General features: G+C 42.3%; 2 protein-coding genes across 2 annotated transcripts; one reads left to right on the top strand and one right to left on the bottom strand.

The window, feature by feature from the left end:
- On the bottom strand, nt 1–14,499 carry LOC129853649 (cytochrome c oxidase assembly protein COX15 homolog). Its single transcript, XM_055919930.1, has 9 exons — nt 14,293–14,499; nt 8,265–8,446; nt 7,849–7,971; nt 7,079–7,265; nt 4,796–4,963; nt 4,630–4,711; nt 2,217–2,371; nt 1,860–1,973; nt 1–1,663 (listed from the first exon to the last, which is right to left on the bottom strand). Exons 1-9 carry the CDS (start codon nt 14,365–14,367, stop codon nt 1,532–1,534), a joined length of 1,218 nt encoding a protein of 405 aa, XP_055775905.1. The 5' UTR covers nt 14,368–14,499; the 3' UTR covers nt 1–1,531.
- Nucleotides 13,320–19,433, top strand: cutc (cutC copper transporter homolog (E. coli)). Its single transcript, XM_055920003.1, has 10 exons — nt 13,320–13,403; nt 14,626–14,778; nt 15,025–15,095; nt 16,815–16,874; nt 17,139–17,348; nt 17,513–17,548; nt 17,671–17,804; nt 18,087–18,114; nt 18,237–18,342; nt 18,459–19,433. Exons 3-10 carry the CDS (start codon nt 15,026–15,028, stop codon nt 18,568–18,570), a joined length of 756 nt encoding a protein of 251 aa, XP_055775978.1. The 5' UTR covers nt 13,320–13,403; nt 14,626–14,778; nt 15,025; the 3' UTR covers nt 18,571–19,433.
- The last annotated feature ends 2,823 nt before the right edge of the window (nt 19,434–22,256 follow it).

Raw genomic sequence — 22,256 nt, 5'->3', positions numbered from 1 at the left:
TGGTTTAACATTGCCTTTATTTAAAGACAAGACATCTCTAGTAACAAAACAAACTCAAGATTCCATATGTATTTATCACACACACGTGTCCTAAAGCAATATATAATACATTATTTAACATACAAAGATTGCCCTCCAGCCACTGATCCTGGTTCAGATAGGCCCGTATACCTCAATCGTTCAGGTAAGGATTCGGGGGTTGGGTAACTGATCCTAGATCTGTGGTTACCGCAAGCATTAATATTCACCTCAGTATGAAAATACAGAAAAATCAAGAGGCAGTGCATTGATCAGCAGAAACAGACAGAAGTAAAAGGATGAGAAACAACTCAATAAGTCAAAAGCATTCATGTCCTGTCCTTTTCAGAAGCAAAAGGCACACACACTTCCTATGTACCTGTTAGTATTATGTAATTATTGTATGCAAGCCTTTAAAATGATCAGTTGACTTTTGCATTCCAGCCTGAATTTAAAAAAATAATAATTCTCACCCATCTACACACAATGCCCCATAATGACAAAATGAAAACAGGTGCTTCAACAAAGTACTGAGTAAAGGGTCTGAATACTTATGAGATATATATATTTATAAATATATCAAAACTATAAACTATATATACACACACATTTGCAAACATTTCTAAACCTGTTTTTGCTTTATCATTATGGGGTAGTGTGAAGAGTAAAAGAACAACTTAATCAATTTTAGAATAAGGCTGTAACGTAACAAAATGTGGAAAAGGTGAAGGGGTCCGAATACTTTCTGAATGCACTATAGATAGATGAGTTTTTTTTATTTCTTGAAATTTCAGGCTGTAACAACAATGTGGAATAAGTCCAGGGGTATGAATACTTTCTGAAGGCATTAAAAGGTGCCAACATAGGATTTCTTTTTAGAATTTTTGCAATATAATTTCATAAAATGTCCATAATATGTCTGCCACTAACAGTGGAATCAGTGTTTCACAGTATTACTTACCCGCCAGTGTTGTGATTGGCTGTGATATTCACCTATTGATTTCTCCCGCCAGAGCAGCATCTGTTTTCAAACTTAGAAAGCTGTTCTGAATTTGTGGCTGTGTCATCTAGTGTAAATCGCTAATTTCCTGGTTGCTAAAATTCTACACTGCTCAATTCAATTTCAGTTGATTAATTAGTCACTATCGAGTGACATTGAAATTACATCTGTCGTCAGCTACAGTAATGCCTTTCAGTGAGATTTCTGAACTACAGGCAACACCTCCTGGCACTGCAGGGGAAAAATGTTGTAAAATAAGCTTGAACATTCTAGCCATTGCATCAATCAAAACAACCAATATATGACTGAATTCTAATGTTATGATATAACTTCAAACCCATGGAAGAAGCTTGCAGCTTTGCAACATAGAAGTTCCCCGAAATAGTATCAAAAGAACCAATCCATTGTTTTATAGAATGATTCTCTCCTCACTTCTCTTTTTTCCTGGAACATCTTGTGAATATTCTTTTTTTTCCCTCCTTGGACTGGTTTGAGTCATGGGAAAGTGGGCATCTACTTTGCCACCTTCCTGAGCTCTGCGAGGACCCAGATGGCAAATGAGAGCAGAGCGACAGAGCCTGACTGGTGGGTCGCTGCCAGGGGAGTGGGCACGTAAAGAAGCAGGGTACTGATGCCCAGGGCAACCTGAGGATGGAAACACAGGGACAAATTAACACCCATTGTACATACTGATTTTCAAAAGCACTCCCCTCACAGACTTAAAAGCATCAGTGTAAAAGAAAGTATTGATGTATGACGTACTGTGTGTGTGTGTGTGTGTGTGTGTGTGTGTGTGTGTGTGTGTGTGTGTGTGTGTGTGTGTGTGTGTGTGTGTGTGTACCTGCGCATAGGCCATAGCTGTAAGGCAGGATATGGCTATCTTAGCTCTCCTAGGTAGCATCATCCTCCTGGAGAACATATAGAGACCTGTGATGGCCGTCAGAGACGAGATTGCCTGGAGGGAGAGGCAGGGAGTAACAGTTACTGTTTAGTGGTCATCTGTGGCTCAGGTGGTAGAGCACGGCGCTTGCAACGCCAGGATTGTGGATTCGATTGCCGCTGGGTCCATCCATACGAAAATGTATGCATGCATGAGCGTAAGCTGCAGTGTTTTGTAAAAGGTATGAAGTGCGAAATCAATCACCTACATAAATAACAGAAATCAGATTAATAAAACGAGGCTGTGTGCGTTATGTACCAGAACTCGATGGTCAAACTGAACAGTGGTGGGGTTCTCGAAGAAGTTCTTGAGTGTTGGAGAAAAGGCCAGAAGGTCGTCAGGGATCCATCGGTCTCCCATCATAGGGAACGAGTTATACACCAACCCAGCATCCAGCCCTGCAACAAACGCACCTGTAACACGAACACACACCATTGTCAGTCATGTTAGGGTTATTATGGCTGGGATGATACCAGTATTGTGGCAAGATACCAGCATGGCGATACGCATTGGTATCGTGGCAAGGAAACAAAACATTAAGCGTATTTTAAGGAAAACAGCCCTAATGTTGGAAACATCATTATGTTTACATTTAAATGTTTTGTCATTTAGCAGACACTCTTATCCAGAGTGACTTACAGAAGCAAGGACACAACAACAGATTTTTCAACTAGTCGGCACGAGGATTCGAACCAGAGACCTTTCGGTTACTGACCCAACGCTAGGCTACCTGCCGCCCTGTTTTCATCCATAGTCACATTTATTTATTTTTCCCTTGGAAAAAAGTATTGCGATACTGGTCTCATCACAGCCTTGACTCTTTCCATATTTTGTTACGTTACAGCCTTATTCTAAAATGTATTAAACACATAAAAATCCACAGCAACCTACACACAATACCCCATAATGACAAAGCATCTTGTTTCCATTGATCATCCTTGAGATGTTTCTACATCTTGATTGGATTCCACCTGTGGTCAATTCAATTGACTGAACATGATTTGGAAAGGCAGACACACCTGTTGTGAAGGATGGTTTTGTTCTATTTTTAACAAATATAGGCCTTATAGAAATAGGACATGTTAATCACAAAACATAGCGTGACTGCTGAATAACAAGAAAACAGGAACTGAGCAGTTCAGCTCAAGCTTCACAACAAACACTTCCGGATATCTGGATCCTGTGTGCTGTGAGGCTGGGACCAGCCTGGGCACCACCGATAGGCTAGCAAGTTTAAACCACACTCAGCCTTTACTGTGACAGGCCAACTCTAAAGTTGGAACTACCTCTGTATAAAAGAAGATGTCTGTACTATTTCAGTCAGTTCTCCGCTTTACCCTGCGTGGTGATACAGTGAACCCGTATATACGAAAATTGCATTTACCATTTATCACTTATGTTAAATAAAAATACTTAAAAGTATATTCGGTGACTTTGAATCACATTTTATCCTGATAACAGATTCGATTGACGCAACCTTTTACACTGTCTATATAAAGATCCCACAGTTGACAGTGCATGTCAGAGCAAAAACCAAGCCATGAGGTCAAAGGAATTGTCTGTAGAGCTCTGAGACAGTGGTGTCCATCATTCTTAAATGGAAGAAGTTTGGAACCACTAAGACTCTTCCTAGAGCTGTCCGCCCGGCCAAACTGAGCAATCCGGGGAGAAGGTCCTTGGTCAGGAAGGTGACCAAGAACCCGATGGTCACTCTGACAGAGTTCTAGAGGTCCTCTGTGGAGATGGGAGAACCTTCCAGAAGGAGAACCAGAAGCACTCCATAATTGGCCTAACGGAATATTATTCAAACACTATATTTACAATGACCATGAGAAATAATATTGTCTGGTCTGACGAAACCAAGATTGAACTCTTTGGTCTGAATGCCAAACGTCACATCTGGAGAAAACCTGGCACTGTCCCTAAGGTGAAGCATGGTGGTGGCAGAATCATGTTGTAGGGATGTTTTTCAGCGGCATTGACTGGGAGACTAGTCAGGATTGAGGCAAAGATGAACGGAGCAAAGTACAGAGAGATCCTTGATGAAAACCTGCTCCAGAGCTCTCAGGACCTCAGACTGGAGTGAAGGTTCACCTTCCAACAGGACAACGACCCTAAGCACACAGCCAAGACAACGCAGGAGTGGCTTTGGGATAAGTCTCTGAATGTCCTTGAGTGGCCCAGCCAGAGCCCGGACTTAAACCTGATCGAATATCTCTGGATAGACCTGAAAATAGCTGTGCAGCAACACTCCCCATCCCACCTGACAGAGCTCGAGAGGATCTGCAGAGAAGAATGGGATTAACTCCCCAAATACAGGTGTGCCAGGCTTGTAGCGTCATACCGAAGAAGACTCGAGGCTGTAATCGCTGCCAAAGGTGCTTCAACAAAGTACCTAGTAAAGGGTCTGAATACTTAAGTAAATGTAATATTTCCTTCTTATCTTTATTAGCAAAAATGTATAAAATCCTGATTTGCTTTGTCATTATGGGGTATTGTGTGTAGATTGAAAAAAAAAAATGTTTTAATCAATTTTAGAATAAGGCTATAACATAACAAAATGTTGAAAAAGATAAGGGGTCTGAATACTTTCCGAAGGCACTGTATATACACAAACCACATCCAAACCTGCTACAACCGCCACTTTGGCATGCACAGCACACACAATTACCTGAGAGTGCGGTGAGGAAGACCAAGCCTACAGTGCCCTTAGCAAACCTCCTCAGCTGGTTCAGATGCTTAGTATTAGCCAACTAGGAGTAGAGGGAGGGGACACAGATTCAAAACATGATTAATATGCACAGTTTGAGCTTTCGCGTGTGTGCGTGTTTCAGTACCTTGTGCGGCTCGACCATCAGTGTGAGTCCGGTCCATAGACTAGCACAGTAGAGCAGCAGAGCAGACCCTAAGTGAGCAGACAAGCGATACTGACTGACTCGGGGGACATCATAGGACTCTGGCTTCTCCTCCAGACCACTCTTCACCATGTACCAGCCCAGGAGGCCCTAAAAGAGGGGAATGGAAAGGGATAGGGAAACCATTTTAGACAACTTAGACTGTAGAAGCCATGTACAGCTTGGGTTCTTACAGTCCCAGAACATTTGTGTACTGTATCATCTGGAAGAGGCAAATCCAGACGTGCGAACCTTGAATAATTTGTATGAGTACCACTTCAGCATCGTGGCTGCTCCCCACAACTGCACGAGCGACACTCACACTGCTCAAGTCATTGGCAAATGCACCTTTTTTTGCCTAATAATGATGTTGGCAGAAGACTGCCTCGGTAGGAATGGTAGGCTATAGTTATGGGTACTTGGTAATTGGCTGCTCTTCAGTAGCTAACTAGAAATATGTTTAGATGTACAATCAGGGCTCTCCCTAGGATTTTCAGACAAGGTGGTGCTGATGTAAGCCTAAGGTTGGGTAGGGGGGAGGTCCGGAGGTGGTCAGCATTAAATTATAGCAAAAGCCTTGTGTTTGATATTTAATGAAATGAAGGTGGTCTCCATGACACTTTCATAGGTAAAATTTAGGGGTATTGATTATTCTAATTAATAGGTGTGAAAATATAAACTGTCTTATTCTTACATTTTGTTGGGGAGAAAATTCGGAATAATTAAATTACTGGATAGCATCTTGTAGTCTAGCTTACTGTAGGTTATTTGGAATATGAAGCAACTGAACTAGGTCTATATGAGCTTGTTTCAGAGCTCCATCATCTCCTTCATTTATTCAGTCATTGTCTCCATCCCTGACCTAATCCATCCCTGACCTAATCCATCAAGTTAGGTCTGACTACTAGGCTACCATTCATTCAACATGCCTTGTTGACATTGGTGAACTGACTATTATCACATCATTAGCTGCCTACTGTTGACATACAGCTGTATCAAGAGGACAGATCAAGAACCGATTAACTAACATAGACTGTTAAAGATTTAGTAGGCCTAACATAGCTCTCTGAAGGATGGTATTCGCCATGTCTGTTTCCATCCACGCAGCAACGCGCACTGATCCTTCGCAACACCGCACGTTACTCATCAATGTCCTCGCTACCGTTGCAGAGATAAAGCACGTGCGGGCAAGAAAGTGTTTTCGCTTAGTTGACTAACCACTGTAGCTAACTAACTTCGTCATAACGTCGCCTTAGCTAAGGAGCAAATTACAAAAGAATTGTGGATATGTGCTTGACTAACACAAACAATTTGAGATTTCTTTTTTTTTTCTCTCGCCCAAGCCCTCTGATTGGCTCAGCTCAAACTTCAGACGGTTGGGTCAAAAACCACAACGTGCCAACAATAAGCTTTTTTTGTGCATATTGTTATATCGTTTTTTGTACCAGCATATTTTTACCTCAAATTGTGTGCATGATACGCAAGATGCCTGCAGGTTGTCAGGACTGCGAATCCACAGTGATTCAGTACTACGCCATTCCCTTCATAGATCTGTTGACCTATCCTTTCCCTCTCACTCTGAGGGGGTTCGCTTAATCTCGCCCGGGAACCGTGTAGGCATGTTTTGCACGATTGCATTCGATGTGGAACAGGGCTGTGTCCCGAGTGTGAGTCAGTTGCCCTGCTCTGTCTGATGACGAAGTCGGCTCAAAACAAAGTGGAGTAACTAGGCACATGTAGTAATTAGTAAGATTCTGTGTCTTCCCATGCAAAGTGAACACGCTTTACATGCCTCCCCAATGAAAACGAGTTAAATTCCAGCATTTATTTTATGGAAAAGAGATGTACGTTTCTGGACGATACACCATGCTGCCTTGTTGACATTATGACCGAGCGGCGCAGATTACTTTTCGATTTGAGAAGGGCGCTCCTCCCTCCCCGCTTTCGCCCGTTCCAGGTTCAACCTGGGCAAGTATAAAATAACTCCCTCTCTCACCCTCAATCACATCCTTCTTTACCTGGAAGAAAACAAATCCCAGTATACATCCCTATCTGTTGAACTATCGTGTGCTCGCACTCACTTTCTTTTTCTCCCTCTCCATCACTTCATCCTCCAACCCTCCTCCATACCTTGAAGATGACAAAATCTAGAGTCTCAGTGCACATCCCTTCATAAATTTGTTGAACTATAATCCCCCCCCCCTCATCCCATCCTTACTCGCTTACCTGAAAGAACACAAATCCACAGAGTCCCAGTGCACGTCCCTTCATAGATCTGTTGAAGTAGCCTTTCTTCCAGAAGTAGATGGTGGGGAGGACATAGGCCAGCCCTACCAGCCTGCCCCACATCCTGTGGCCCCACTCCATGTAGAAGATGAACTTAAACTCTGGTAGAGTCATGTCATGGTTCATTCTGGAGAATAACAGAGCGGACAGTGAGTCAACAATGAGCTGAGTAGTCAAAAGTTAAGTAGTTTGCAACAAGCTTATTTGACAGAAAGGCTTGCTATTTTAGAGTGATTCCCAGGTGAAATTAAAACGCTATGGTTTGAGATAGTTAATTCCTTTAGCATTTTAAGAGGACATAAATTGAGCATGTTCACACCACTCGAGTATCTTAGAATGGTCAGAAACAGGTTCTTAAAGGGATACTGCATGATTCTAAATTTTCCCACTTAACCAGTAAGATTAACTTGTGGATACCATTTGCATGTCTCTGTGTGCAGTATGAAGGAAGTCAGAGGAAAAATGCTAGCGTACCTGTAGACTTCCAGTCATTGCTCTAACACTACTTAGCATTGGCTCGCGAAACTACTGCTAACTTCCTTCATATTGCACACAGAGACAAAATTGTATCCATGAGTTCATCAAACACTAAGTAGAAAAACAGGAGAATCTCCCAGTATCCCTTTAAAACATAATTATACGTGTTCTGTTGATGTAGACTTTGAGGTAGCCTAACTATCAAGACAGATACATTCAGGCCAGGCACTCACATTTTGAACTCTGGGAACTGCCGGTACTTGGCAAACTCAGCCTCCCACTCGGCCCGAGTCTGAGGAGGCTTCATCTCTCTCACCAGGTGCCAGTCTACCATTGAGAGCCCTGACTCAGTCAGCCTGGATAGGGAGAACAAACACAAACATTATATCTCAATACAATACATAGGAGATGTGATTACAGTGAGTCGTCTTCACAAACATTACAGCTAACTAGCTAGGTCTTGCAGCTCCAAGTAAGGCATTTATCCTGCAGGATCAATAACAAGAGCCAGATGTTTTTTTCCATCTCACATTAAATCAAAGTAGACCCATTCTCAGTTGTAATTCCCTTGAACACTGAAGATCCAACCAATGTGGTTACAACTACAGTACATAATACATTGCTTCACTTCCATGATGTGTTGCATTACCTTGTGACACCTCCCAACACCACTGCCCCGACCACCAGTCCACTGCAGCCCAACAGCCATCGGCCGAGGAGCCGATTGGTGGCTGCGTTGGGAACTGTAGCTGGAGCTGTGTTGGCTCCTGCCTCTGCTGTGATGGAGTGCTGGCTTCTCTTCGCCAGCCATTGCCGCAAATGAGGAGTCCGCTGTTGTTATGGAAGAGAGGGATGTTAGACCTTCAGCTATACACCGAGTGTACAAAACATTAGGAAATCCCTGCTCTTTCCATGACAGACTGGCGAGGTGAAAGCTATGATCCCTTATTGATGTCACCTGTTAATATCCACTTCAAAAAATCAGTGTAGATGAAGGAGAGGAGACAGGTTAAAGTTTGTGTATTTGTGCCATTCAGAGGGTGAATGGCTAAGACAAAAGTTAATTGCCTTTGTACGAGGTATGGTAGTTGGTGCCAGGCGCACCGGTTTGAGTGTGTCAAGAACTGCAAAACTGCTTGGTTTTTCACACTCAACAGTTGACCATGTCTATGTTGACATAGACGATTGTATAGCCCAATCCATATTGGGCTATACAATCGTTTACAAAAAGACTTAGAAATCTATTTCAAATTACAAAAAATAAAATGACAGCAAGGATCTTTAAAAAGAACATGCAAGAATGGTCCACCACCCAAAAGACATCCAGCCAACTTGACAACTGTGGGAAGCATTGGTGTCAACATGGGCCTGTGGAAGGCTTTTGACACCTTATAGAGTCCATGACCTGACAAATTGAGGCTGTTCTGAGGGCAACTAAATATTAGGAAGGTGTTCCTAATGTTTTTTTACACTCGGTACATACCATAGACAATTTTATGAATGTATACTGCGTTAAATTTTTTTACCCCCTTTTTCTCCCCAATTTCGTGAAATCAAAATGTGATCTTGTCTCATCCCTGCAAGGTCGAGTCATGCGTCCCCCGAAACATGACCCGCCAAGCCGCGTTGCTTCTTAACACCTGCTCGTTTAACCCGGAAGCCAGCCAATGTGTCGGAGGAAATACTGATGACCGAAGTCAGCTTGCAGGCGCCCGCCACAAGGAGTCGCTATAGCACAATGAGCAAAGTAAAGCCCCCGGCCAAACCCTCCCCTAATCGAGACGACGCTGGGCCAATTGTACGCCACCCTATGGAACTCCCGGTCACGGCCGGCTGTAACACAGCCTGGGATTGAACCCCAGGCTGTAGTGATGCCTCAACACTGCGATGCAGTGCCTTAGACCGCTGCACCACTCGGGAGACCCCTGTTTCTCATACTAAGATGGACCAAGATGTGTTGTTTTTGCACATATTTGTTCATTGGTTTTTGCAACAGTCGGTTGATTGGTCAGTTCATTGGTTTTGCTAAATGTTGATGCCATTGACTAAAAGAGTAAGAATTGGATGCAATGTCCAGGTTGCTTTGGTAAACAATATAAGTGTACAAAACAATTATTCGTTGGTTGCATAAATAATAATGACTAAATGTTACATGAAATGGAAATTAAGTCCAAATGGAAACCCCATTCTTAATATGTATTGGCAATAATTAAGTTAATAGTGAGGCATGGAAAAATGCTTTCTTTTGTCACGCTGGATGTTTGAAATATGAGTAGGTATGATGATTTGAGTCATGCTTCTTCAGCAGTGGAATAAAAACAATTAGCACTTGAATGTTGTAAAAAAATACTGTGTCTAAATACTGGAGTGATGTATGATTGTTAATAAAATTTTCATATAATATTTTTTTATACTGCGTCCATGCGTATAGGCAACAAGTACATTGAAATTAAATTGTTTTCAAGTCATTGAAACAACAACCTGAAAATTGTGTCCTTTTAACTTTCACTTTCATCCAAAACTGAACGTAGATTGGACTTCAGGCAGTTGTCTTTACAACCTTATTTCTAGGTGGGATGCCTCTACTGCCATTCATTCCAATTAGACTGGTTTTGGATTTCTCCCTGACCAAGATGGCTCCCATTTTCACCCCATTATGGAACTTTGAGGGTTTATGACATAACCCCTCTAGTATTTAATAGGATATCTATTGGATGCGGTAAGTTAAATTTTCTTTCGTAGGAAAGCTGGGGGCAATCTCATGAGTTACGATATAGAATCCGTCGGGTGATTAGTTTAGCCCTCTTGGTTGCGTGACGTCTCTCTGAACCCTTACTAAAACATGACTGACAATTTGCCGGCGGCACGAGCTAGCTAAACAGAAGGCTCTGTAGAGCATCTGTGTGACGTCACGTACTCAAGAAGGCTCAACCAATCACACGACGGGTTCTATGTCGAGACTCATGAATATTCATGAAATTTCCCCTTCCAGAGTAGCATTATTTTCGAGAGAAGACAGAGTGCCGAGTTGATTAATCCTTTTATACAACGGCTATAATTTAATACATTTGCGAGTAGAAATGTGTTCAACATTCATTGAAGTAGCTAGCACATTGCGTTGGTAACAAAACAAACCTGCTAGTTTAGCTAACCAAACCATCGGTCCTGGCTTGCTATTTTGAAAATCGAATTCAACAATGACGATGTTTTCAATTCAACTTATGCTTAAGGCAGCTCAAACATAAAACATGCAAGAATGAACTTTAGCCATTGAATTCTACTGTGCTGATATACCGTGCGTTATAGGGGATTATAAACTGGGTGGTTCAAGCTCTGAATGCTGCTGATTGGCTGACAGCCGTGCTATATCAGACTGTATATTACGGATATGACAAAACATTTATTTTACTGCTCCAATTATGTTGGTAACCAGTTTATAATAGCAATAAGGCACACCTGGGAATTCTTACTGTTTGGTAGGTGATCAAATACTTATGTTATACAATAAAATGCTAAATAATTACTTAAAAATCATACAATGTGATTTTCTGGATATTTTTTTAGATTCCGTCTCTCACAGTTGAAGTGTACCTTTGATAAAAATTACAGAACTCTACATGCTTTGTAAGTAGGAAAACCTGCAAAATCGGCAGTGTATCAAATACTTGTTCTACCCACTGTATGTCTATTTCTCATGAAGCCAGATTGGGTCTCTTATAAAATTGAGTCCAATACTGCCTTCATTCTTTTTGCAAATTAGAGGCTAATATTTTGTAGTCATTATTGAGCAGACAGACTGGACACCAATTATTGAGGAGAAACAAGTATTTCTTGGGCTTATATATTAATGTAATCAGACCTTGAGTCAAACTGGGAGGGAAAGCATTATTTGCAATGCTTTCAGTAAAGACCTCCAACAGTAATAGGGCTAACTGTTGAGAAAGTTTTGTAAAACTCAGCAGATATACCATCAGTCCCAGGAGACTTATTATTTTTAAGGTGTTCAATATAATAAATTACCTCTTCAACTATAATAGGGTCATAACACTGTTCCTTCTCAGCCTCCCCAATTGATTTCACATTCCCCAGAGTAAAAAAAAAAAAAAAGAGTTGAGGAAACCTCACAATATTTAGAACTATATAAATTACTGTAGAAGTTGCAACTAAAGTTAGATGAATTTGGTATCATCTGTGATGAGACCATTAACATTTAATTGTTGAATTGTATTATTTTTAGAGTGGTATTTTTCTAACCTGAAAATAATATTAATTTTGTTCACCCTCCTCTAGGAATTTCTTCCTAGATCTGACAAAGGCTCCCTCTGCTTTCAGTTAATACATATCCTCCAACTTGTGTTGTAACTCAGAACATATTTGTCCTCCTCAGAGACTTTCAACAGGCTTTTGAACAAGAGAGATGATCTTTGTAATTACACTTACTTCTTCAGCTCTCCTTTTCTTGGCAAGAATATTCCATAGTTTCGTAAATATTTTCCAACCTCATATTTTAAAATCTCCCAGTAATTACTGTATGAATTGTCATGTATAGCTTTGTTCCAGAAGTGTGTAATTAAATTGTTTATCTCCATCTTGACCAACTCATGTTTTAATATAGAGCTATTAAGCTTCCAGTAGGAAGCTCTGCCAAGTCCATAATCAGAGATTAAAAGTTGAATGTCAATATAGATAGCTCTATGATCAGTAAGTGGAGTGGCAAGGATGTTAACAGAACTACCCTGTTAATCAAAATATTTAGACACCAGCCAAAAATGTATGCATGATTGTCTGGAGTGTGCCTTATTACTCCAGGTAAAAGACTTGTCATTAGGAAACTTTACTCTCCAAATATCTATAATATCAAACCTTTCCATAAACTGCCTTGTATTCATAGAAGTGGACTGTCCCAGAGGCCATCTATAAATTAAATTCTGAGAAATATTAAAATCCCCACCTACTATAAGTAAAGAAATAGGGAACTTGGTTAGCCCATGGAGAAAACGCTTTTCCAAAGAGTCAAGTAACTGATCATTTTCAGGTATGGATTTGTACCATGAATGTTGGTGATAACAATAATAATGTATGGCAAACCAGTTACCGACACCTGCGCCGAAAGTTACGTTGTGGTCCCGTGTGGCTCAGTTGGTAGAGCATGGCGCTTGCAACGCCAGGGTTGTGGGTTCATTCCCCACGGGGGACCAGGATGAATATGTATGAACTTTCCAATTTGTAAGTCGCTCTGGATAAGAGCGTCTGCTAAATGACTTAAATGTAATGTAAATGTTGTGCAACAGGTATTTAATATTGTAATGAAACAGCAGGGAGCAGGTCTCGAACCCTCGACCTTCTAGCCCGAGGTCCGGAGCGCTATCGACTGTGCCGCAAAAGCACGCTCGTGCGACAGATTCGATATCCTCGCTTATAAACCCAGGGTCGTTACAATATGTTTATCCAAGTCGTGAGATAGTTTGTCATTAAATGTATTAGATAGACACGCTTCTAATATCCGTACATTATTGACCCGTGACTGACAATTGTGAAATACGTTAGCTAAAACCCTAAAACGAGGTGAAGTCAGACCGTCTACTTAAGTAGGCAATAGAAGAAAAAAAGCCTGTCTATCATGTTCATTTGATTGGGTTAAGACCGTCACTCCAAAACTAGCAGACCAATGGAGACTCATTGTTTACGCCTCCCTCTAAAACCCCGCCCTTCAAGTAAAAATAATGACAAAACTCGCAATCGAAAAGACTGGCAGTGAAAGCAAACATACGAGTGGCGCAACCAAAAGGTAGTACATGCAGGCAAGGGCGTAGGCAAAATGTATTAATAGGATTGATTGCTGGGAAAGTTTAACCGAAAACGATTTTTGCATTCGTTTTCAAATATTTTTGCTCTCGCTTTAAAATGATTTGCTTATAAGTTGTTGCTTTCCACGTCATTATATTAACCCGTCCTCGAAAATATGTTTACATTTTCAACTTTATTTTTCATGTTCACGATGTATTTATTTTGAATTCAATACATATGGCGTGAAATTGACCCCATAAATGTCATCGTCACCAATCAACTGCATTGCAGTTTAAAACGAATGCCTACCAGCACCGATTTCTGTATGCTAGCTTTGCTACCAGCTTATATGAACTGGAGCATTTAACAGTCACTTCTAAATCTGAAAAGGAACGACTTCTAAATGTTATGCAGCGAAAAACAGCCACATATCCAAATTGGACTTTAGTAACCACATTGTGGGCGTGTTACAATACATCAATCATGACGAATATCCTTGTTCTATAACTCACGGTCTGCGTTCCATTGCCCTCTTTAGCTACCGCATCTACTGTATGCTTCCTTCACCTTGGAGTGAAATTTATGCCGCGTTCACAAAACAGGGAACTCGAAACTCCGATTTCAGTGCGTTCACGACAAATGGGAACTCAGTGGAAAAAACAGGTCCGACTGGGAACAATAGTTTAACGGTCATTCAACACAGAATTCCAAGTCGGGAAATCGGGCATCTTTCTAGAGCTCCGACTTTCCGACCTGAAAATCACTGACGTCATGATTTGACCTTTTTTTTTCCCGAGTTCCAAGTTGCCTTGAAAACAGCAAGAAATGAAAACCTCTTTCCGACATGATAACGTTAGCAGCTTTCTAGCTAGCATATTTCCTCCACTTACATTGCTCTGCTGAAATCCTCTCCCAGCATTTCGACAGCCACACGACACCAACGTCCGTAACGAAGGGAGCAGCATCCTTATTTAAATGGTCCTCTCACGCAACAGCCGTAGGAAGACCAGGCAACGATAAAAAAAACAAAAAACGTTACACAACCGTGTTTCCTAACAGAGCCATGCAATTCAACTCTGACCTCTGACGTCACATCGACGCTACGCAAATAACATTTTACAGTTGTACTATTTAAAAAAAACACCACAAACATACATGTATTGATACTTGTGGATTAAAAACCCATTTTCAATCAACTCTTTCTATGATTGACGTTTCAACAGGACGATTAATCGATCACAGATAGGGCAAAACAGATGAGCGTGACCGATGGCGGAATGAAGGGTTGGATCTTGACTACTAGTGAAGGCTGAAACGGTGGAGAGTTGACGCGCACACAGAACAAGGAGCTAGTAATACAAATTTTTGTTTGACGGGTAGGTGAACACAGAAGTTGAAACTTGAAATAGCTTAAAAGTTTGGTATTCGTCGACATATGCTGTGTGAATTGATTTTGAGTAACGTTACACCAGCCTGACATTTAATGGAAACCATATTTCTCTCCGTGTGTGAGTGTGTGTGTGTGTGTGTGTGTGTGTGTGTGTGTGTGTGTGTGTGTGTGTGTGTGTGTGTGTGTGTGTGTGTGTGTGTGTGTGTGTGTGTGTGTGTGTGTGTGTGTGTAGGATGGCAGAGGGCTTTTTGATGGAGGTGTGTGTGGACAGTGTGGAGTCTGCCATCAACGCCGAGAGGGGAGGTAGGCTATGCTGCTGTAATGCTATAGTGTAAACTAACCTCCCCTAAGTGAAGTTGACTTTAGACCAGGACTCTGCTATACTGTTGCTGGAGAGCTACACTCCTGTAGGTTTTCAATCCAATCCCAGCTGTAACTAACCTGATTCAGTTTATCAACCAGCTAATTATTAGAATCAGGTGCATTAGATTAGGGTTGGGTGTGTGCTTGCCGAAGAGGAGTAGACTTGTGACGCTGAAAACAGTTTAAATGTTCTTCACCTCATCAAAAACATGAAAAAGCTGGCCCTTGTTTGGAAAGAGGGTCAAAGATGTGAAAGCGCATCAGTGCTACTGAGGTTTGAGGTTTTGACTGGACAAGTACAGATAGGATTCCTTAGTAACAATCTCAGAGAATTTGTCGCCATTCCCATTGCGGTGTTTTAAATGTCAAAGAATGGGACATGTAGCTTTTCAGTGTAAAGGAAAGAAAATATGTGCCAAGTATGGAGGGGAACATGATTATGGTGAATGTGGGAGTGTAACAGTATAACTTTACGTCCGTTCCCTTGCCCCGACCCGGGCGTGAACCAGGGACCCTCTGCACATATCAACAACAGTCACCCACAAAGAATCGTTACCCATCGCTCCACAAATGCCACGGCCCTTTCAGAGCAAGGGGAACCACTACTTCAAGGTCTCAGAGCAAGTGACGTCACTGATTGAAAGGCTATTAGCGCGCACCACCGCTAACTAGCTAGCCATTTCACATCCGTTACAGGAGCAATGTGAAGGTTAAGTGTTGTAATTGTGGAGGGGAACATAGTGCAGCATTCGGTGGGTACCAGGTGCAGAGAGGTTGAGATATATATATAATCAGTAATGATGTATCATATGCAGAAACTGTAAGACAGATTGGTGGAACTACAATGCTGACTGATGGAGCTTCCATGGCTGCTCCTGTACTAAGTGTACCTACTGTCGGGGCTGGTGCTTCTGCTGGTCCTGGCATGGTTTGCGATCCTGAATGTGCTTTGATAGTGACTAAAGTTAACCTTACCAATGAAAGCTATGAAGTTATCAACACGACTCGGGTTGTGGAAAGCAGAAATGCCAGGTTGAAGGTTATAGTCATTGAGGGTACTGTCATTGAGGGTACTTGTAGGAGTACAACTTCCATTAGCATTACGTCACTACATGCCGCACCCACTAGCATTACGTCATTACAAGCTAATATACACAATGCTAGCTAGTACTAGCTAGTGTGGATGTAATGATGTAATGCTTCTAGTGATGTAATGCTAGCGGGTGTGGCATGTAATGATGTAATGCTAATAGCTAGCTAGCGTGTGCTAGCTAGCATGTACAACGCTAGCTAGCACACATGTCTGTTGAAGCCAGACCCTATTGAACCCAGCTCTCGCATGGCTTAACTTGGTGGGCGCGGTATGTAGTTGATCATAACTACACACCGTGGGCCATCATTGTAAACAAGAATTTGTGCTTTACTGACTTGCCTAGTTAAGAGGCAGAGGTAGACCATAAAGGTAGACCATGGTAGACGTCTTAGACCAAGGTAGACCATACAATGGTACAATCACATGATTGGCAGTCCCATAGGGCAGCGCACAATTGGCCCAGCGTTGTCCGGAGAAGGCCGTCATTGTAAATATGAATTTGTTCTTAACTGACTTTCCTAGTTAAATCCAAATAAATACTTGGGGTGTATGTTTATAACCCACAGGTGCTGGTCGGCTGGAGCTGTGTTCTAGTCTGCTAGAAGGAGGAATCACGCCCAGTATAGGTGAGGGTGAGACCCACAGCCTGTATATGGGTAAACCCATACAGATCTCAATTCATGTTTATGGGTGTCTGTCAACGGATGGCATAAAAGATTGCGCTTTTCACTGTCTCAAAATGCTTTATGTTGTATGAAGGTAGTGTTTTCAAATGTTAATGACAAGGCTGTAGTCTTCACTTTCCATAACTTTCCGAATGATTTCTAAGTATCAATGCTGTGTTGTAATCTCTCTTTCCCTTTATCTCTCCATCACTTGGTCTGGCCCAGGTCTGCTGCAGGTGGTGAAGCAGTATGTGCGTATCCCGGTCTATACCATGATCCGTCCACGCGGGGGGGATTTCCTGTACTCGGACCGCGAGGTTGAGGTGATGAGAAAGGACATTGAGCTGGTGAGGAGTCATGGGGCAGATGGACTGGTGCTGGGAGCTCTGACTGAGGATGGGAGAGTCGACGCTGAACTCTGTATGGAATTGCTAGGTAGGAGTGTGCGTGAGTTCATGCAATTTAAGTGGGCACAGAGTCTTGGCCCTGCCATTTGAGGTTCCTGGGATCCTTGAGCGAGCGTTTGAAAATCGACAAACTGTCAGTGATGCGGATTATCATTTAATCCAATTTATTCCTTTATTCCCTCTCTCCACCAGCTGTTTCTCGTCCTCTACCTGTTACTTTTCACAGAGGTAAAACAGCTTCCTATGGTTTCATGACTGATTTGTTTGGTCTGGTCTTGGTGACATTTATGTTAAGACATAGACTGACACATGAAAAAAATGGACTCTGACCTTTGATTGCTGTGTTTTAGCCTTTGACATGGTGCACGACCCCATGGTTACCTTGGAGACGCTGGTGTCTTTGGGGTTTGAGCGTGTCCTGACCAGCGGATGTGACTGTTCAGCTCTGGAGGGACTGCCTCTCATCAAACGCCTGGTGGAACAGGTGAGTCTGGAACAATAGGCAGGGATCCAATCCTAAAACTTACTCCTCCTACCCAGTCCCAAAACAACCCCAAACACCCTACACACAGGCTGCACCTCAATAGTCAGAGGCTTTCTCGCCTAATGTCCTCCCATTCAACTTAGAAGAAATAGGTTTCAAAACTAATTTCACACCTTATTCATCCAACCTATCATGTCAGCTGTCTCGCCTCTCTGTCCCCTTACATGTTTTTTGATCTATCCTTTGCTACTTTTTCACCAATCCTGTCTTTTCATCCAACAGGCTAAAGGGAGAATAACCATTATGCCTGGTAAGTGCCCTACATTAGTTTAAGTCAAGTGAATTCCCCTTTTCAGCTGATCATCACTGCATACAAGTCTGCAGTAACAATGTACCTGATGTTTTTATCTTTCTCATGCGTGTCTGTTCTAGGAGGGGGTATTACAGAGCGGAATCTCCAGAGGATTCTAGAAAGTTCTGGGGTTCTGGAGTTCCATTGTTCTGCTCGCTCCAGTAAGGACTCTGCCATGAAGTTCAGGTGAGTCCTTGCCATAAAGCAAGCCCGTTTACCGATAAAGCACTTGTGACAATGCTTTTACCGGTAGTTAAAAGTGCTACATAAATGAAATTAGTTCTGTCTGCTCTCCCCTGCAGAAACTCCTGTGTGAACATGGGCGCCTCGCTGACAGCTCCCGAGTACGGCCTGAAGGTGGCAGACGTGAGCAAAGTCCGCTCTCTGAACGCTATAGCCAAGAACACCCTGTAGTGACGACAAGCACATACACAGCTGAACTCCCTGTATGGCTGCTGGACAGCTGTCCTCAGCCCCTTTGGGTAGCAGGTCCTCCTGCTCCTATTGAGCCTGACCCAAAAATAGTGTACTATATAGGGAATAGTTCAGGCTCTCCTACCCTGTTCCTGGAGAGCTACCATCCTGTAGGTCTTCCCTCCAACCCTATTCTAGCTCACCTGATTCTAATAATGAGCTGGTTTGTAAGCTGAATCAGGTAAATTAACACTGGGGTTCGAGTGAAAAACTACAGGAGGGTAGCTGTCCAGGAACAGGGTTGGAGTACCCTGGAATAGGGTGTAAATTGGAAGCTAATCAATGGGTTTTTGTAGTAATTTCTAATAGTGAGGTCATGTTTACACAATGACTAAATAAGAAGGTATATGGGCTATCATCAAATCCCTTAGGCATTGTAAGATGTGTGAGGTTTCATACAGCTATGTATTCACAATAGTTGATTATGCATTGAATTACGCAATCACAGAATCATGTTTCCTGGAGGTTCAGCTTGATGTCATTACTTGATTGTTATGTGGAGAGTTCCCCTCCATACAATGAAAAGTGCTTTGAATATTGGGAAAAGCGATAAATCCAATTATTATTACAGAGTTATTGATAGGAAAGAGAGACCTGCACACTGTTAATGTGGAAAAAGACAGTTTCTTTTATTATAAATTCATGTTTAAAATGTTCTTAGGGAGCGGTCGAAATTGTCACCTGAAGGAAAATGGGGGAGGGTCATGCTTTTTATATTTAAATCTGGAGTGTTAAGTATTTTTTTAAATTTAGTCCAGGGGAGGGTCATGCTTTTGTAATCGATTAAATGTCATATTGCTCAATGTTTGGGAATTAGTTGCTAATTATATCTCAACGTGTGCCCGATGCTGCCCCTCATTCCTGTTTCCAGTGTTGTAGTACCGGAGTCCGGTCTAGAGACCACTTTTTGAGCATCTGGGTCTTGTCTCGATATCGGATACATTTGTAATTTCTACCCAAGACTTTATTTAACTTCCCCCCCCCCCCCCCACCTTTATTTAACCAGGTAGGCCAGTTGAGAACAAGTTTTATTTACAACTGCGACCTGGCCAAGATAAAGCAAAGCAGTGTGACACAAACAGAGTTACACATGGGATAAACAAACATACAGTCAATAACACAATAGAAAAATATGTATACTGTGTGTGCAAATGAAGTAAGGAGGTAAGGTAATAAATAGGCCAATAGTGGCGGCGTAATTACAATTTAGCAATTTACACTGGAGTGATATGTGCAGATGAGGATGTGCACGTAGAAATACTGGTGTGCAAAAGAGCAGAAAAACATATGGGGAGGAGGTAGGTAGTTGGTTAGATGGGCTGTGTACAGCTGTAGCGATCGGTAAGCTGCTCTGACAGCTGATGCTTAAATTTAGTGAGGGAGATATGTCTCCAACTTCAGTGATTTATTAATTTTTTTGCAATTCGTTCCAGTCATTGGCAGCAGAGAACTGGAAGGAAAGGTGGCCAAAGGGGGGGTTGACTTTGGGGATGACAGTGATATATACCTGCTGGAGTGTGTGCTACGGGTGGGTGTTGCTATGGTGACCGGTGAGCTGAGATAAGGCGGAGCTATACCTAGCAAAGACTTATAGATGACCTGGAGCCAGTGGGTTTGGCGAAGAATATGTAGCGAGGACCAGCCAACGAAAGCATACAGGTCGCAGTGGTGGGTAGTATATGGGGCTTTGTTGAGACAACAGATGACATTGATAGACTGCATCCAATTTGCTGAGTAGAGTGTTGGAGGCTAATTTGTAAATGGCATCGCAAAAGTCAAGGATCGGTAGGATAGTCAGTTTTATGAGGGTAAGTTTGGCAGCATGAGTGAAGGAGGCTTCGTTGCGAAATAGGAAGCCGATTCTAGATATAACTTTGGATTGGAGATGCTTAATGTGAGTCTGGAAGGAGAGTTTACAGTCTAGCCAAACATCTAGGTATTTATAGTTGTCCACATATTCTAAGTCAGAACCGTCCAGAGTAGTGATTCTAGTTGGGCGGGCGGATGCGGGCGGAGATCGGTTGAAGAGCATGCATTTTAGTTTTACTAGCATTTAAGAGCAGTTGGAGGCCACGGAAGGAGTGTTGTATTGCGTTGAAGCTTGTTTGGGGGTTTGTTAAGTGTCCAAAGGGCCAGATGTATACAGAATGGTGTCTGCGTAGAGGTGGCTCAAAGAATCACCCGCAGCAAGAGCGACATCATTGATATATACAGCGAAGAGTCAGCCCGAGAATTGAACCCTGCGGCACCCCCATAGAGACTGCCAGAGGTCTGGACAACAGGCCCTCCGATTTGACACACTGAACTCCATCTGAAAAGTAGTTAGTGAACCAGGCGAGGCAGTCATTAGAGAAACCAAGGCTGTTGAGTCTGCCGATAAGAATACGGTGATTGACAGAGTTGAAATCCTTGGCCAGGTCGATGACGACGGCTGCACAGTACTGTCTTTTATAGATGGAGGTTATGATATCGTTTAGGACCTTGAGCGTGGCTGATGTGCACCCGTGACCAGCTCGGAAACCAGATTGCATAGCGTAGAAGGTATGGTGGGATTCGAAATGGTCTGTGATCCGTTTGTTCACTTGGCTTTCGAAGACTTTAGAAAGGCAGGGCAGGATGGATATAGGTCTGTAACAGTTTGGGTCTAGAGTGTCTCCCCCTTTGAAGAGACCAGCAGAGTAAGTTCTTAAAACTGCTTCACCAGGCCAAATATATACACTCCTTTCTTGGAACATACCTGAACAGTCTTTATATCTATTATTGACATGTTAACGCAGTGGCTAACCTATTGGACCTTGGTCGTCAGTGTGTGACTGGTTCGTGATGCTGAAAGGACAGTAACGGTAAGACCAGCACACTCATGTAGGAGTGCACTTTTTGTAAAACACAAATGGCCAGTGGTGTAGTGGATGCTATATGCAGGTATAAGCCGTATACACACTTTTTTTTCAGTGGGCATTGTGTATACTCCCTTCTTAATTCCCACTGATTTATCAATTATCTAGTACAGTAGAGAAATCATGCACAAAGTAGACTACACAATCACAAAGCACGTGAAATATATTCACATGCTTGCCGCACACAGCCTGGTTTCAGCGGAATATCATCTGCGCCCAGTTCTCATCTGGTTTTGGCATGGAGCAGCTCACAGAAGAATGACATCGGTGGCCGGTAAGGTAGGTAGGAAAGACATTTCAACTTATGATATCTACCAAGTACCAGGTATTGAAAAAGTTTGGTCCAAAATATTGGTTAGTAGGCTATTTATGATGTGCAATTCAGTCATGTGCTGTTTATCAGGGACTTAGGCATGGCCCTGCCAGGCCCACCCAATCAGATTGAGCAAAAACAAAATACATTATTATTACAAAAGTACTCCTAGCGTAATATTGGGATGCAAACTTAAAATTGAATACATTTCAACTCTAGCTGACATGGTACAGGTGCCAAGTCCATAACCATGTGTGAGGTGTATACTTTTGTTTCAATGTAGAGTTGTTTAAGATTGCCAATAATCACCCTGTGACCCTGAGTCAGCCCACCGCAGGAAAAGGTTAACTTGTTGAAAGTTATTCTTGAAAAGGGAGACGCTAACAAATGACCAACAACATTCTCTTACTCATTAT

Source organism: Salvelinus fontinalis, chromosome 1 (assembly GCF_029448725.1).
Source record: "Salvelinus fontinalis isolate EN_2023a chromosome 1, ASM2944872v1, whole genome shotgun sequence".
In the NCBI taxonomy this organism is placed as follows: domain Eukaryota; kingdom Metazoa; phylum Chordata; class Actinopteri; order Salmoniformes; family Salmonidae; genus Salvelinus; species Salvelinus fontinalis.
This window is presented reverse-complemented; position numbering and strand designations above follow the sequence as displayed.

Excerpts from the sequence above, each read along its gene's own strand:
- cutc (XM_055920003.1), top strand. The coding sequence starts at position 15,026 with ATGGCAGAGGGCTTTTTGATGGAGGTGTGTGTGGACAGTGTGGAGTCT. Across the intron at positions 17,549-17,670 it reads ACCTGTTACTTTTCACAGAG|CCTTTGACATGGTGCACGAC; the intron begins GTAAAACAGCTT and ends GCTGTGTTTTAG. Across the intron at positions 18,343-18,458 it reads GACTCTGCCATGAAGTTCAG|AAACTCCTGTGTGAACATGG; the intron begins GTGAGTCCTTGC and ends TCTCCCCTGCAG.
- LOC129853649 (XM_055919930.1), bottom strand. The coding sequence starts at position 14,367 with ATGCTGCTCCCTTCGTTACGGACGTTGGTGTCGTGTGGCTGTCGAAAT. Across the intron at positions 4,712-4,795 it reads TGATGGTCGAGCCGCACAAG|TTGGCTAATACTAAGCATCT; the intron begins GTACTGAAACAC and ends CTCTACTCCTAG. Across the intron at positions 1,664-1,859 it reads CAGCTATGGCCTATGCGCAG|GTTGCCCTGGGCATCAGTAC; the intron begins GTACACACACAC and ends TTCCATCCTCAG.